Source organism: Pomacea canaliculata, linkage group LG13 (assembly GCF_003073045.1).
Source record: "Pomacea canaliculata isolate SZHN2017 linkage group LG13, ASM307304v1, whole genome shotgun sequence".
Classification (NCBI taxonomy): Eukaryota; Metazoa; Mollusca; class Gastropoda; order Architaenioglossa; family Ampullariidae; genus Pomacea; species Pomacea canaliculata.
The window spans coordinates 4,117,103-4,131,142 of record NC_037602.1 but is presented as its reverse complement, the minus strand read 5'-3'; the positions used below and the strand labels follow the sequence as shown (position 1 = coordinate 4,131,142).

At 40.8% G+C, this 14,040-nt stretch overlaps 1 protein-coding gene across 2 annotated transcripts; it reads right to left on the bottom strand.

Annotated features, from left to right (window-relative positions):
- Nucleotides 1-5,129: 5,129 nt before the first annotated feature.
- On the bottom strand, nt 5,130-13,316 carry LOC112554281. 2 transcript variants are annotated; one of them, XM_025221995.1, is made up of 13 exons: nt 12,976-13,316; nt 12,433-12,569; nt 10,728-10,878; nt 10,352-10,488; nt 9,439-9,586; nt 8,877-9,010; nt 8,335-8,458; nt 7,602-7,738; nt 7,209-7,338; nt 6,660-6,802; nt 6,232-6,379; nt 5,738-5,935; nt 5,130-5,268 (listed from the first exon to the last, which is right to left on the bottom strand). In XM_025221995.1, exons 1-12 carry the CDS (start codon nt 13,069-13,071, stop codon nt 5,822-5,824), a joined length of 1,599 nt encoding a protein of 532 aa, XP_025077780.1. In that variant the 5' UTR covers nt 13,072-13,316; the 3' UTR covers nt 5,130-5,268; nt 5,738-5,821. The 2 variants fall into 2 exon arrangements, with proteins under 2 accessions (XP_025077780.1, XP_025077781.1); XM_025221996.1 differs by lacking the exons at nt 12,433-12,569; nt 12,976-13,316 and adding an exon at nt 11,824-12,188.
- Nucleotides 13,317-14,040: the final 724 nt, after the last annotated feature.

The following is a 14,040-nucleotide window of genomic DNA, read 5'->3' as shown; positions in this document are numbered from 1 at the left end:
TTATCTTTCACTGGATTAGACAACAAGAACTGCTGGCCACTTGTGGCGCTTCCTTAGCGCGTGGAGGTGGAGGTGGAGGTGGTGGCCTGTCCTGCAGAGATCTATCCACTGGTCGAGGGTCACACGCCTCGTTCTGGATTGTCCCGTTACCCTGGAGCTGCTGGTGCGGAGGGTCGTGAACCTCAGGGTGTGCTGAGGGCAGGGTCGCTGGCCTTACCCCCGAGTCGTCTGCTGCCTGCAGGGCGCCGCCTTGGGATCTGAGTTGTCCATGGGCGAGTGCCCCTGAGGAGGAGTCAGGTGAGTTGACAACAGCAACAGGCGCAGCTTCTTGGACCTGTTGATGCGAAGTTTTATGGTGTGTTGATGGCTTTCCCACCGAGTCGTCTGCTGGCTGCGAGGCGTCACTCTTGGTGTGGAGTTGTCCTTGAGTAAGTGAGCTGGCGCTGGAGTCATGTGTGGGAACATTTTCCCTGATCTTGGCTACCAGCTCCTGGAACTTTGGTCCAGTCCACTTTTCCTGCAGGGTGGGGTCGGTACAGTCGATATAAAGAAGCTGCGTGAGGACCGGACCCATTGGGCCAGGGGGTGGCCAGGATGATGTCTCCAGCAACAGTGGCACCAGCGGCTTCTTCAAAGCATCGGCCAGACTCACCTGCTCAGGTACATTTAGCTTCTTTGTAGGCTATTTTTCATGTATTACTCTCCAACGTCTTTAACCTATGTGCTTGTTTAAAACAAGGTAGAACGAGGTAAGACAAATTTTCTTAAGCTTAATACCAATGTCTTCATAGCTGTAGCTCAATTGCGTATAAAATGATTCAACAAGTCTGACACAATCCTTGTTACACAATCAGTAGATAATGTAACCGATGCTGATAGCTGTAATACACTACCAGTCTTAGCCTCCATCTTATCTTTACAGTCATCGTTCAAGTTGCCAAAGCTCACCTCTCGGCGACAGTTTGCAGACAAAGCATATTTCGGGGTGACGCACGAGACGACCACACGACACCCGCGCACCCCCTTGTCAATCTTGTCATACAGCGAGTCTCCTCCGCCCATCTGCATGATGTCCAGCCAGCACGTGAAGCCCTGTGACGTCAGAGCCTTGTACAGACCCACCACTTGAGGTTGTCTCCCCCATTGGTAGGAGATGAACACCTCTGGTGAGACTGTCACCTGTTCAGGGAAAGACACAAGATATTTTTCTTCCATCGAACTTTCTGTTTGAACGAGCAACAAAAAGTGGTTTAGTAATTGTTGGGGAAGGAGGGACTGATTCTTTGAACTTGAAAAGTTAGGATGCTATGCAGGTGTATTTTACATTATCAATAACTACAAAGTTTCATATCTTTATAATTTACCAATTAAAACATATTCTGGATGAATCCCGTTCTTTTAATAATTTAATAAGCAGATAATTTTTTACGATGCCGACGACATACGTAATTAAAATTTTAATTCTTGAACAAGGTAGCACGGTAAGAAGGTATGATGTACCTTAGTAGAACCAGGATCAGTAACAATGGACTTGGCTTGAACTTTTGCCTTCTTTCTGTTTTTGTCCACCTTTATCTCTTCTGTCTTCGGGAGCCACCAGTTTTTATATTCTGCGATCAAAGTACACGTACTAAACATTTTATTCCCAAATAGGTTTTTCTTGAGATTGCATGTATTTTTTTATATATAGCCTATTTAACGTGCATACGTTTAAAGAGTCAGCTCAATACTAGATACAATGAACAGTATTTTCGGGATACAATTTACTTACACAGATTGAAATATGAATCCTCACCTGGCTGAACAGCAGCTTCGTCTGGCATCACTGCATTCAGAGAGAGTTGCATGAGAAGTTCTTGAAATTTGGACAGCGGCCAGTATCTGGAGTCCTTTGTCTCCTCGCCTGATCTTTGAAAGAAACGAATGAAGAGATACTCGCTGAAGATGGGGCCCATGGAGCCTGGGGGTGGCCATGTTGTTTGCTCCATCAAGAGAGGGATGATGGGCTTGCCGAGGCTGACTGTTAGGTTCACCTGAGATGAGCAGCACTTGTGTCAGTGTGTTTGTGCGTGTTGCTCTCTGTGTAAATTTAGCCCGGTTCATTTTATATTTAATCGTTCCGAATAGCATTGCCTAAATTTTTAGTGAGAAAATTCTGTCACATGTGTCTTATACTCTCAATAAACATTGATGATGACACGAAGTAGCGTTTAATATGTAAAAATAGTTTAACATAAACAACAAAACCTGACCCACCTCTCTATTGCAATTAGGAGACTTTGAATATTTTTCGTTGACGCAGCAGATAACCACCTTCGCTCCCCTAATTCCAGAGTCTATCTTTTCAAAGAGTTTGTCTCCGCCTCCCATCTGCCCTACATCCATCCAGCAGCTGTAGCCAGCCATTTCTAGGTGTTGCCTTAGCAACCGCACCTCGTTCTGGTGACCCCACTGGTAGCTGATGAAGACGTCAGGCGGAGTGGCGTACTCGAACTCCTCGTCCACCACCACAGCCTCTAAAGCAATGAGATGTTGATTTGTGTTATGGATTATATTTTATGTATCTCGTAGGAAAAACATGATGTGTGATTAGCAAAACTATTCCAGAGCTATATTTGCTTCTTGTCTTTTCGACATAACTGCTCACATCATTCAGAATTGGTTGTGAACATTTTTTTAGACAGGGAAATGCTATGTCAAAATTCATGAAAATAATTATCAAGATAAAAATTGATTACTCCACCTGCATTCTTCATAGCATTCTCCACAATAGCAGCAGCATCCTCCCGACTCATATCTTGAAGGGCGGTAAGCACGGCGAAGGTTGCGTCCCTTGTCTTGTGCGTGGTGTACCACTCGTTGAGCATCGCCATACAGGGGTCCGCCTGCTGCGCCCACCCCCTCATGTCGTCGTTGTTGTAGCCCAGACGACGGCTGAGCAGGCGCCAGTCATGTTCGGTGTCAGGGTTCAATAGCTTGGAGACGTCACGTGACCAGAATGGTGCATGACTCAATGTCTATAAAAAACTAAAAGTATTTTAGTCATCAAAGTCTCGTGCGATCAACGTATTCCAAATATATTTTTCTTGATAAAAGAACTTACCTACAAAAGATGTATTTTTAAATACATAAAAGACAATATTAAAGTTTATAGCTGTTTGTTGTAGTTCTGAGGTTGGCTCCTGAATCAACCTTTACTTTTCTATCTACAGCTACATACTAACTGTTTGCACGTCCTTCTGCTGGACTTACTTTTCCATCAATCTCTTCCACTTTGGCCACAGTCACTTCCACCGTCTCCTCCACCTGGTCTAGGCGCTGACCATGCTCCGCCACCTCATCCTTAACTCTGCCAAGATCTTCTCCTTGGTGACGCACGGTGTCTCTGACTTCGACGACGTCGGTCTCAACGGCGATGACACGAATTTCCAGGTCTGCCACGTCCTCCTGAAGCGCCTTCATTTCTGCCGCAACTTTGTCGAGACTGTTTGTGTGTATTAAGAATCCGGAAAAAAAAGACAGTTTTGTTAAATGTAGACATTTGAAACGATTAAAGTATTAAAAAAATACTGTTCACCAAGTTTCATATCTCTCTCTCTTACTCTCTCTTTGCTAGCTTAGTTTCTATTTTTTCTACCTTATTTTTTCCTGAATTAAGTGTTCATTTATGTAGATTGATAATACTCAAAGTAGTTTCAACTGTTCATGAACCCTAGAGATGAACTAGTAACGTTTTGTTGAAGAGTGGGGTGGGGTAGGGGATCCACAAACAGATTTACGAAAGCCAGCAAATATTAATTTTACTCATGCTGATAATAAGTCACAACTTCTGTGTCAAAAGTTTCCCTTTTTTAAAGTCAGAAAAAGAACTTGAAAAAAAGTATTGCGGACACTGACCTTTTCCCGTCCAGCATGTCGATGATCGCGGTGCAGCCGCTGTGGTGGTCGTTGTCTTTCGTGGTGTTTCGAAACTTCTCGATCACACCGCGGTACTTCTCCAAGAGAGGTCGGTGTTTGAAGCCGATCAGTCGTATGGCGTTCAGAGCTGTCCCGACTGCAACTTTGTCTGATGAGGTTTGAACCACTTTTATCATGTAGTCCATGACCTTGGAAGCCTCTTCGCCCTTGTGAGGTACAAGGGGAACAATACGCAGTATTAAACTTGTCGATCAAAATTCCAAATTTATATAACACCTGTCTGCTCTATCTCCTTCTCTGACCCTCTGCACGTAACCTTTTTCAAACCTCAAACCCAGTTATGTATATATTCTGATGAGTGCACTATGCTGAGGTCCTTACTTTCTCTCCTATCTTTTTTGCCCTCTCTATAACATTCCCTGTTTGTCGATTTCCTCAGTCAGTCCTATACCTGACCTACAGTTTCAGAACACGGTTCATCTACTCTGTTCTCACCTCCTGTTTCACCGCATAGTATTGTAGCATGTTGCTGATGGTGTATGAACAGTTGGGGTTCCAGAGCGCTGCAGTCGTTAGTTGCTTGATGAAGGGCGACAGCTTGTTTGGCCTGCGCTTGGCTATCTCCTCGACGATCATAAGAATGAGTGGCTGCTGGAGAGTATCTTCCAGGCCTCTTTCATTAGGACCTCCATATTTTTACGAGTGAACAGCTGTGAACACACGTGCCACGTCGAATAAAGATTTATGACAATTATATATTGTACATAGCAGAATGATCTAAGCTGCTGTAATTATTTTCATAAATAATTGTACCCTATATAATACTAAAGCCAAGGTGTTCACTTACTGACGGAGTTTTGCTGTGTTCTTCGTAAGCTGCCGTGATCCGGAGGCTTTGTGTACTACATGAAGGTGTTTTGTTATTTGTCTAAGCCTTTAAACAATATGCATATCTGAGCAGCCTTTAGGCAATTGTCTTAAATCAAAGCCTCCTGTAAGTTTAAAATTGATTTATATTTGTCAGAAAGTAGGATCAGAAAAAAATTTCCAAAAGTTCAAGCAGCATAAGCAAAGGAAATTAATCATGGAGCGGTGGACGAAAAATACTAGAAATGATTTAGACAATTCACTATGAGCTATTATCAACATTTAGCCTCTAATACTGACCCAGGTCCTCTCTCCCAAAAAATTCTATAGCTACTTACATCCGGTTGATACTTGGCCACCTTCTGTAGAAGCATCTTCATGTAGGACTTGACCGAAGAGTTACCGCTGTCCATATGCTCAAACAGCTCTTGGAAGTAGGGCGTCAGGCTCCGGGGTTTTGCTCGTAGACGTTGCTGATGGCATCTGAGACGCAAAGAACTCACAGTCAAGGAGCTGAACCCCTTTGGATCGATTTCCGTTTGCTTTTTTGAAAATGTTACTTTGTAAAGCAATGTATATTTAAAATAGTGCTATTTCAAGGAAGTGTTAAGAAAAAACCTTAATGACAACAGCAAATATGGCGCACAGTGAGAATGCAAACAGAAAAAACAAAGTTTATATAATGGTAGTATCTCTTATACCCGATTAAGTTTGTTCTCTTGAATTCCACTTTTTTCTCTCTCCATGACTACTAATAAACTTCATCATAGAGCATTTACACAAATCTGTTTTGCTGGCCTTATCTCAAGTATTTTTAGAAAATTCAGACTGCTTTAAGGTCCATGCATTTTTTTCTTCCATTTTTTACTCTTTTGTCTTTCTCTCGACAACGACGCATTAAAAGACGAACTTCTAGACCACGATAAAGTGTACATAGCATAGACAGACTTACACAAGATGCTGTCGGACTCTGTCTCGAGGAAAATCTGTATCAGTCGCACCAGATAAGGCCCACCGACGGTCCCTGAGCGAGTGGTCATCGAGATCTGGTACCGCCCATGTCTCTGACCGTATCGTTGTCCGATCCCAGCATGTCGATCACCCAGGGTATCAGCTTCTTGGCTCGGTGTATTTCATTCATTGTGTCCAGCTGAAAGCATACAAGTTTGAAGTTTAAAAAGAAAAGAAAAAACTTTCCGGCCGTTGTGGACATTGTCGAACAAACGTAGAGAGAGAGAGAAGAGAGAAGAGAGAGAGCAAGCATTCAAAAATGTTTAAAAAAAGTTATAACACCTGCGATTTATATAAAGAGGGATAAAGAAGGAAACAAAGAAAAGAAATAGCAAAACGCTCGATGGCGCGCGCGCGCGAACACACACACACCTTCCTGCGACCATCACCTGTAAGACGACTGTGCACACCTCATGTAACATGCAGATGACTTACCCACTGGTACAGCTGACCAGAGACGGTCATGTAGACGTAGTAGTAGGCTGTCAGGCTGTCGTCGTCACGCACGAAGGCCCCCTGCTGGCATCGCAGACACAGGCTGACCATGTCGTCCAGCTCCTCCCAGGAAAATGTCTTTCCATCCCTGGCGACACAGACAACTAGAGGTTACGTTGATAAAATCACTGAAAAGCGTTTTTGTCCAAGGAACAGAAAAAGCAAATAAAGTGTAGTCGCGTAGCAGATCATAAGCACAAAGAAAAGACTAAGCGAAAAGGAAAATAAAGGTGGATATTATTATTTTTCTCTTATATCTTTCCCTCGGACCAGATGTCTAACTTCTGGCTTCAAGATCGTCTGTTGCATCTGAGTTACCTGCGTTATATTTTTGGTAACACAAGGGACAGAACTGACATGTTACTTACTTGAACTTGTCGACACACTGTGCCAGTCTTTGTACTGTATTGGGCAGTTCGTACGCTATATCTTCTTGAAGCCAGCCATAAGTCTCATCTGATAAAATTCTGTTAAGGAAACGGATGATCTTCATAAGCAAGTCCTTGTCGGTCTGAAAACAAAGTGAACTCTACTCATTACTAACTTCGATGAATACAAAAACACAAATGCAAAAAGTAAGGATTACGGGTTAATCATATTTTATATGAGATATAATGCGCACTAAAAGCATATAGCTGTGATAACAGAACTGGCGTTCCAGGACTGACAGGATCGATACCGTGTGACGCGGCTTATCCTCTAACATGTAGGAGTCTGTGTTGGTGAGCAGTGAGATATATGCCTAACCAGTAGATATCAGTCATTGATAAACAAGCACAGTTAGGAAATTCTTCACTGATCATCACAAATGCTCTTTTCTCGCTTCTTTTGTAAGTTTGCTGTCAAATCAAACACAGCCTCTGATTTGTCAGTCTGTACTTTTACCACTCATGATACTCAGTGTGTCTGATACGTACCTTGCCGTTAAACTCCAGTTTCGATGTCACCTCACAAGCTACAGCGTATAGCGGTACATCCTTCAATTCTATGCAATGGAAGACAAAGAAGACCATGTCTTCTCTGATGTCCTTTTGAAGCTTGGCTTTGCTGCGGAAAGTTTTGCATTTTTTAAAATATTTTTTAGTGAAAATGATCAAAAGGTAGTCAAATGCATTTTATTCAATTGGGAAAGAAAATGACAGATACAGAAAGTATAGAAGAATATGTGAGATATGCAGACCATAGCAAACAACAGAAAAGAAACCATAAAAAGCTTAAAAGAAATTGTTAAAAATATAAAAACGCAAGCTTTTACACCTCTATGGAAAAGAATCATAAATTACCAAATTATTAAAGAAGTGAGTACTTACTTGACTCCCTCTAGAAAGCAATTTGCAAAGTCTTTGAAGTATTCAAATGTTTTTTTCTTGTCCTCGCCCTGCACCCACTCTGGAACTGTTACCTTGCTCAGTATGGCAAAGATTTCCTTTACTTGACCCGGGTAGTCCTGAGTTAAACATGTCAAGCACAGAACTTCAATATGTTTATGTGCGTGTGTGTTAATAACTTTATGTCTTTGCACACACCCACTGAGACATTTTGTAAATGATGCATGAGATGGTGTGGTTAGTCGTTGCTAGAGTGTGACATAAGGAAGGCGGAGATTAGCCCTCTTCTTCAGCTTCCTTTCACCTTTTCTAATAAATCAAACAATATTTCTGTTGGATGGAAGTTTTCAATTATCTCCAGAGTCAAAAGCAATAACATCTAGTCCGACATATCCTCTTGTTTGAAGACTTGTATCTGACTCAGGTACCATAGCCAAGGCGCTCACTTGCTGTAATGTAATAGCATGTGTTTCTTGTATTTTACTTTTAGGCAGAAGTGAACTCAGAGAGCTGTGTAAAACACGTGTGCTGTTTTCATTTGTCAAAGACCCAGCAAAATCACACAATTCTGGACAGCCTTGAGACTATCGTTTGTGTCTTATTATAAGAATGAGAGTGGGGGTGTGGGTACATGCTCCATTTTCACTATTTAGACTAACAGATAAAACCTTTAATAGAACTATTGTGCGGACCTCAGGGAAAAAACATAGTTTACCTTCCACTTCAGGAGTTTTTCTTTGTCAGTTATGGCCTCATAAGCTGCCTTCATGCAGTTCTCTGTTGGATGCTTGATCAGTGCTTTCATCATCTCTATCCAAAGGACAACGTGGTCACGTGATCTGTAATGTAACGCGTCCAGCAGATGTGAAAACGTTACAGGTAACAGATGATGAAATTTATTGCTTGTTCTCATGGACAGATTAGCCATTCATTCGCTTTTACATATTTATTGTAAAAACTGATACAGCCGTGCAATGGAACGTACGTGCAGAGACAAAAGAGAACATGAAAAAAACGCATGTGAGACGAGTAATGTAGAAAACAAAGGTAAAAATGATGAGTAATTCTAGCTGGGAATCAGAGATTTGCTATTTATTTATCTTCCTACAACTGTCACAAGTATTACACATTAAAAAATAAGAATGCATATATCTTAAATACATACTTTTCAGTTAGACTATTAAAAACATCCCCCTTTCATCCCCATATTCCCTGTCATCTGGCGCACGTGACTGCTGGAGGGAACATGGAACTCACGTGCCCATGGCTGTGCACAACACGTGGTCAACGACAGGCCAGGCAAAGAAGATGGCCAGGAAGGTCTCATCGCCAATGTTGTCCAATAGATGTGTGAGCTTGACTACAAGCCCCTCAAACAGTTTGTTGTTCTTCTGTTGAAAAATCACAGGGCAGAGATTGAGCCAGCCTGCTGTACGTAATTCTTGTGAAACACCGAAATACTTATTTTGTCCTCCACACATGCTCAACATGCTCAAATAAACAAAAACAATTACATAAGTTTTCCTTCATAGATAGTCTATGCAAATACTTCTTAAACGGAAGTGACTTGTAAATATCTATACTGACATTTCTCTTCACTCTCTCTCTCTTATCTCAGCCCTCTCAATCTTCGTGCCACTCTCATCTATCTCTCATTCATCTCTTCCTTCACCATCTCTTCTCTATTATCTTCCCCTCTTTTGCTTCCCACAATTAGTTCCTATTTCTCTCTCACGTGTTAGCTGCTTTCAGTGATTTCCACTGGGAGTGAAACAGACGTATTATGGAGGAAGAGATACACGAGAAAAATTTGACAAACCTTAAGATCGTCTTTATTTAGATGGAAAAAGAAATATCCAATCGTCTCAAAGATATCTTTGGCAGCTTTTGAGCCGCTTTTCTTGACAGATAAATGAAGTGCGAAGTCCATAATCTCGTTATAAATCTCACCGATCAACGAACCGTCACTGCAACAAAGAAAGAAAAAAGAAAGATCAACGAATGAGTGAATGAAAAAGACAAAAGAAAAGAAATAATTAAAAACAAACAAGCAAACAATAAATCAAAGAAAGCACGAAGGAAGACAAGTTTCATGTAAAAAACTGGGGACATTTCTACCTCGTACAAGTGCACCTTTACTTCTTATTCGATTTAAAGCTTTAAGAATTTAAATCCCTAACTCGACATTGTTTTCTTAATTTTTTAAGAATATTAAGCTGTCAGCGTTATGAACATTACGTATTCTAGAATATGGACATTAATTTTTGCCTATCCTCTTCATATGGCTAAATGTAACACCATATTCCTGATAATCCTATTACACCTCAAGTGAGAAATTAAAGAGGTGAATGTAAAGCCACTGGGTTGTAGGAGCCCAGCTATTGTCATTATTGCCGCTTCTGCTGTTGCAGCTGATGATGTGTCTCTGATTGATGCTGCTTATCTGAGTACACATAACTATCACATGTAACATAATTATTTACAGATTCAGGTCCCCAGGTAGATGTTGCGTGTGCTTGAACATTAATCGTACAAACTACTGCATTGCTACAGTTATCAAAACAACTCAAGTTTCCTTATAAGACTTAATGACAAACACAAATGTTAAAAAATAGAAATGATTAATTAGAAATAAGTTAACTATCACAAAAAAGGAGCACTATAAACAAAACGTAGTAGTGACCATCTCAGCTTGCCATAGATTTTTGTCTTGACATAGTCAGCCACTTTACCTTACAGTTTTCAGGAGGTTATACACCATGCTATTTGACGCCTCCCCTATATCGTCAGCTTGCGGGTACTCAGGGGCGAGCACGACCTTTTTCATATCCGCTAGGTGGCGCTTTAGCAGTCCCACATCTTTAACATCCTGTTAAAGGTGAAAGGAAAGGTTTGATACATTTCGGTGACATTTCTACTGCTAATTTTGACAATGCTACCTCTATAATTATCAATAACTATCTTAATCAATAAGTTCATTTTCCTCAAATGCTTCAATAACTTACAGGAAATTCTTTTTGAAAAAGAAAAACTAGAGAGAGATAGGGAGTAAAGATTCAGGGACAGAGATACGAGACCTCTTCGTGTAATGAAGTGACTTCATCTTACCTTAAAGACGTTCCTGTCATAGTTTAGGTCGATCCAGTAAGCGAAGCTTTGAAACTTCTTCCTGATGTTCTCCTCCCTGGTGTTGAAGGCGGTGATGAAGTACATGTACACGTCGATGAAGTCGTGATGACCCTCCTCGCGCTGCTCGTCGCTACAACCACATTAGAGGACAGTGGGAGGTTCAGTCACGGTAAAATCATTGGCACATGCAGTCAAACAGTTTCAACTCCTAATGACACACTTGCCCACAGATGCTAATGATTATACCTTCCAGTTGTCCCATTGGCTTTTAGCCTGGACAACCTATCTGTGTACAATCCTGATTTTTTTCCTCCCTCTTTCCTATCTGAAGGACGGAAAGTAGTGGTAATACACATACAGATTTCAAAGAATTAGTATCTTGCACTCAGCTTTACCTAATCATTAGAATAAATTACATTGACAACAAAAGATTAAATTTTTACACTTTGATTAAACAAATGCAGTCACCTTAACGATGAACAGGGCTTTCTTACTTAGTGGTTGCACACAAATTGAATAAATCAAACCTTTTATTTCTTTACATGCAAGATGGGTATTTCTTCGTGTATCCATTCATCTCTAGCTATAACTTACAACTTGTACATCTTCAGATCGTCCACGGATGGGCCTAATTGAAAAATGAATTTAAACTCCCCCATTAGCTGTAGATTAAGCTACATAGACACGAGTAACACTGTCGGTCTGTCACCGGTGCCGGCTCTCACTCAAGCAACACACACACGACGTCCGTACGAGTTCTTTCAACACAAAATACAACGATTGTCTGAGGCTGTCCACACCATGTTATTAAGTTGCTCAGGATTTCACGACATATATTACAGATAGATCTATTTATATGACGATGTCTCAACGCACAGTTCTTTAGAGAAGAAGGTCAAAACCATCTATGACAAGTGAACATTTAGTAATGCAATAGTCTCTACTTTTAATTATATAGGTATATCAATCTCTCAGTTCATAACTTAAAGCAGTTTCCAATGTTTTAGTCCGCGGTGTATCAGTTCTCAGTACCTCTTTAACATATCAGTCGCCAGTCACCTGTAACCATACTCACAGTGAATAGAGTGGTCTCCCCTTTCATACTCCAGTCAGAATACGAATAACACAAATCACACTGGTAACCTACTAGAAGAGATTATCCTTTCCCGAGGGGATAGAAAATTCGTGTAGCTCAGCGACAGATGACACTCAAAGTCCGTACACAGTGGCCGTGTCGGGGAGGGGTTCACACAGTCACAGTAGCGGTACCCCATGATGGCGATACTAAGCCAACTGTGCACTGAGCCCACACACTGCTTGTTGTTTCACAGAAGGCGATCGAGGAATCGTCTAGATCTAATCCTCATTCAAAAGGATCAAACACAATTTGCCCGTACGCAAAAAGCATTGGCTAGGCCAGGAATTACTTCTTAAGCACTGTCATCTACACTTCTCCTTCTTAACGCACACACAAAGTCCTTCTACTACCATGTCCGTCACTGCCGTCTGCTTCTTCTATATTTTTGCTAGAGTGATCTCCCTTTTCCCGCTGACATTCTCACTCATTCTCCATTACTTGTTATTTATTTACCCTTGCAGTTTACAAACAACGAAGGGGTTAGACTAACCTAAAAACATGGAGGCACGGACTGGTCCGTGATATTGTCAGCTTTTGATTACTTACCTGAAAACGTCGCTGATGAATATCCGCATGAAGCATTCCATGTAGTTCTCGTACTTGTCCCACTCCATGCCAGGGTCAACCTTATACTGTTTCATCAAAGCTCTGATGATTCTTTTCATTTCTTCTCCTCGCAGGCTCTGTGAATTTGAAAATGTGCAATGTTTGACAAACCTTGTTGGTTTATTTATTTATTAGAGAGTTACCCTGACGGACCAGAAAGACATGAAAGTATAGCAGAATGAAACAGGACCATTTAAATCACTCCCTTTAAAATCCACTTCTCAATTGCGATCTTGCATGTATGAATAGGCAAGTAAAAGACCACATGCTTATATATATATACTACGCTCACTCTCCATCATCTTGACGGAGACTGGGTAGTAAGAACTCCACCATCGGAGAACAAGATTCCTACTGGGACATTAGAAGAGATCACTAGTGGTGAACATCTGTACGGGAGGAACGGAGAAGGAGGAGAAGGATATAACATTTAACCTCGATTGAAAAAAAATGAGTTGGTGGTGCTGCTTGTAATGTACTCACCTTAATATATTCGAAGAACTCAACGTCCGAGTCATTGAGGTTGGAGATGTACTCCACGTGACTGGATGTGGGTCCCACGTCGATCATACGCATCATGAAGTCTAGGAAAGGAGCATGGAAGTCCTTGGGCTTGGCTTTACCGCGGTTTATCAGTTCGCTGGTTTATGGATGTCAAAAAAGTAAAAGAAAATCAAACACTAAATGGTTTTGGTAAAAACAATTACAAAAGAAAATATGTAAAGAAAGAAAGGCAAGAAAAGGAAAGAAACGCTTATACGGTAGTTAGTCTATGTCCTAATTTTTTACATTTTATAACTATTGTATTAAACTCTTCTTGTCAAATCTTTGACAAACTATCACACATATTTACAATAATAGCATCTGCTGAATAGGAAGGAGTGCACGTGAATGAAGTCACTGTAATGGTCGGAAGGTTAATGAATGAAGCCACAAAGACTTTGGATATATGAGAGAGGAGCGTTAAAGCGTTAAAGAAAGCAGGGGAAACGAGCAACTTATTATAAAGAAGACAGAAGAGTAGTTATTTCAGTGAAAACATCACCATCAACATTGGATAAAAAAAAAGAAGAGAAGAATCAGAGACTTTTCGTATGAAGAAAATTATTGTCTTGCTGTGATATTTGTGTAAAAATGCTCCTTCGTTGGATTATATTTAAATGATATGAAAATGGAAGGCAATGTCTGAATACCCTTGGAGAGTCAGAAAATCTTTTTATGGAAAAAACATCATGGATGACATGGAGACAATTACTGTGGTGCTACGTGAACCTTGTGGCGAGTGTGACATTACGAAACTGCGTTGCGTGAATGTATACGTTTGTGTTCGAAAAAGATTATTTTATTTTATGAGAGTGTTTGTTCATCTATTTATCTTTTAATTTGTTGAATAATAGCCATAAAACCCACGGACAAATCGTTTGTTTTTCTATCGAAAAAAAGAATGACTTTCTCAATCCTAAATGGTGACACTACTTCCCAGCATAACACTCACACCAGAATTGTTATATTCCATACAAATTATTATTTCTTTATATCCTCGCGACA